The sequence below is a fragment of the Octopus bimaculoides genome, chromosome 13 (assembly GCF_001194135.2).
Source record: "Octopus bimaculoides isolate UCB-OBI-ISO-001 chromosome 13, ASM119413v2, whole genome shotgun sequence".
NCBI classification, from domain to species: domain Eukaryota; kingdom Metazoa; phylum Mollusca; class Cephalopoda; order Octopoda; family Octopodidae; genus Octopus; species Octopus bimaculoides.
In genome coordinates, this window is record NC_068993.1 from 18,064,192 (window position 1) to 18,065,983 (window position 1,792).

General features: G+C 29.4%; 1 protein-coding gene across 1 annotated transcript in view; it reads right to left on the reverse strand.

Moving 5' to 3' along the window:
- LOC106879251 (synaptojanin-1) overlaps positions 1 to 1,792 on the reverse strand; it is a 124,060-nt gene that overhangs the window by 47,449 nt on the left and 74,819 nt on the right. Inside the window, exon 5 of the mRNA XM_052972571.1 lies at positions 1,127 to 1,210. Coding sequence (XP_052828531.1) covers positions 1,127 to 1,210 — 84 coding nt within the window. The remainder of the gene's footprint in view (positions 1 to 1,126; positions 1,211 to 1,792) is intronic.

Consider the following 1,792-nt stretch of genomic DNA (forward strand, 5'->3'; position numbering starts at 1 on the left):
TTGAAGGAAAGTTTATTTATAAGGAAAGGTATAGCTGTACAGATAGAAAATAATAGCACTAATAAGAGGAATTTTTTTATAACATATATATATATATATATATATATTAGTTTATGTATATATTAATATTATCTCAGTTTTAATAAACCTTTGACAATGTAAATATGTTAATAGTTACACCATAGGTAGCAAAAATTACACAAAAAACCAAAATATCACAGCCGTTTTATAGGTAGAGATACCAAGTTGAAGTGATACATTTTGAGAAGATATGAATAATAACAATAAATGGAGCAAAACGCATATAAATAAAAGTTCCTTTAATTCCTACACATGTTTCAAAATATATGTGAGCTCTCCTTCAAAGAAGTAAGAGCTGCTGGAATTCCACATATATTCATCTTCAGGGAATCAACATATAAAAGCAAGACAAATGCGAAATGATGAGGTAACTTATATATATATATAGTCCACACTGACGAGGCTCAGAGTTAAATACTCAAAAGCCGAAACCTGGTTTGTGGATATCCCTAATTGCATAATATGTTTTATTTGTGCTGTTAAATGTTTTAATTCTTTCTGTTTTCCTCACATACTGTGTTTCTCTCTGTTATATTGGTGCGCTACGGTGGATTAATTTAAGACTTAGCTCTTATTTCTAGCAGGTAGATTCTCATTAAGTATCATTACGCTTCGTGCAAATTTATAATTCATAGCTGTTTAAAGCTATTATAACTGCGTTCCACCCATGCCACTACTAGTGATATCATCAAATTTTGAATTTATCCACAGATGATATGAACAGTAGTGACATCTAACTTCAAATCTCAGTGTTTGAATGTTTCATTTATATATGTGTGTATATATATATATATATATATATATACATATATATTATTCTTAAACAAGAATATTGTTAACAGTGTCTTTCAACCAGTTAATATTCTATTGTGAACCTCACCTGAGATTTCTATAGTACCAGTAATTGTTGGAGGTTGAAATATGTATTGACCCTGAAGAGAAGGACAAGTTGATGGGATGCTAGAGACAACTTATACAGCTAATCACTCAACTACAATGGTTAATTAGAATTAAGAAGAAATACAAGGAAACACCAAATACTAACCTGAATACCAGGCTGTTCCCAAAATAATGGTACAGACCCTCTTACTTGTATGAATGAAGAAATTTGGTCTTCCAAGAAAATAACCTAATTAGAAAAATAACACAAAAAAAACAAACAATTATTATCCAGTTGATAATTATCAAAGTTGTATGTAACCCTCAATTTATTTTTAATTTTTATGATCTTTTAAACTTTGCTGAATTTATTTATTGTTCACTTATGTTGATGGTGATGATGATATTTAATTCCTTTTATTCTGTTTAGTATCAAAATAAGTTATGTCACATTTATAGTTTGAACATAGGTATGGCAAAGAGAGACACTCGAATACATGGAAATTAAGGATCTGTTTTGGAAAATTCAGTTCAATAAAGTTCTGAAAATAAGATAAGCTGAAGTATAATTACAATATGGGGAAGAAATAAGAAGTATGTTAGCAGGTTGAAAAAAAGATGTGGAGGAAATATGAGTGAGAGAGAGAGAGAGAGATTGATAGTGTCTGAGTGTGTGTGTGTGTGGCAGTGGAAAAAGATCACAAGCAGAGAGGAATTAAGATCCAAAGAGACCCTAAACACTTAAAAAATTTTGGTGCTTCCATATATATGTAATTCAAAATATAAACAATAATAAACCATAAAAAAGATTTTTATTTTTCAGAATGAAATA